Source organism: Buceros rhinoceros, unplaced genomic scaffold (genome assembly GCF_000710305.1).
Source record: "Buceros rhinoceros silvestris isolate BGI_N320 unplaced genomic scaffold, ASM71030v1 scaffold12725, whole genome shotgun sequence".
Lineage (NCBI taxonomy): Eukaryota > Metazoa > Chordata > Aves > Bucerotiformes > Bucerotidae > Buceros > Buceros rhinoceros.
In genome coordinates, this window is record NW_010414620.1 from 10,857 (window position 1) to 11,731 (window position 875).

The window sequence follows — 875 nt, forward strand, 5'->3', positions numbered from 1 at the left end:
TTGTAAAACATTTTGTCATTTTGGTCCTAGACAGTATGATCTGTGTTTATATCACATTTTTGTTTAACAGCATTCTAATTCTCTTATTATATGATGAATTGAGGAAGGCTAACAGGACTGCAGTAGCCATCCTGCCGTGCTGAGTACAAAAACAAAAACCAGTTACTCTGGGGAAAAGGTCCTGAGCTTTCAATTATCTGCAAATTTAAAAAAATTCTGTCCTATCCTATTATTTGAAAGTTAATATGATCAAAATGATCTCTTTTGAGAGAATACTTGTTTATACAAAAAGTGTATCAGGAGGCATGTTCTTTCTGGGAATCGCTGGTATGCATTGGGAATGTGAAACATAAAAGTGTGGGACTTTGGTGTGTTCCAAGAGCCTGATTTGATTTGACTGGAGCACACAGCGTGAGGAAATTGATTTCCATGCCATGTTTTGCGTGTCTATCTCTTTTCCAGAAACAGTTAAAAGGGAAATGAAGCCCAGCTTCTTCTGGTGTTTATTGCTGACTGGTCTGTGTACTGTTGCCCAGTGTCAACATCCTCACTACAGCAATAAGAAGGATGATCCTAAAGGCCCATATTACCCAGGACATAGTTCTCATGGGGAAGGAGTTTATCCAGTTAAGAACAAAACCTTTGTCAAACTAGTTCCCAGCAATGCTGATTTTGCATTTTCATTTTACAAGCTGGTTGCATCTGAAGTAACTGATCAAAACATTTTCTTTTCACCCATAAGCATCTCTGCTTCCTTTGCAATGCTGGCCCTTGGTGCCAAGTCAGCAACACTGACACAGATTCTGGAAGGACTTGCCTTTAACCTGAAAAAGAGTCAGGAGCAGGAAATACATGAAGGTTTTTGCCAACTCCTC

The 875-nt window shown here is 39.3% G+C and overlaps 1 protein-coding gene across 1 annotated transcript in view; it reads left to right on the top strand.

The window, feature by feature from the left end:
• Positions 1-479: 479 nt before the first annotated feature.
• LOC104494334 (alpha-1-antitrypsin-like) overlaps positions 480-875 on the top strand; it is a 3,342-nt gene continuing 2,946 nt past the window's right edge. Inside the window, exon 1 of the mRNA XM_010137150.1 lies at positions 480-874. Coding sequence (XP_010135452.1) covers positions 480-874 — 395 coding nt within the window. The remainder of the gene's footprint in view (position 875) is intronic.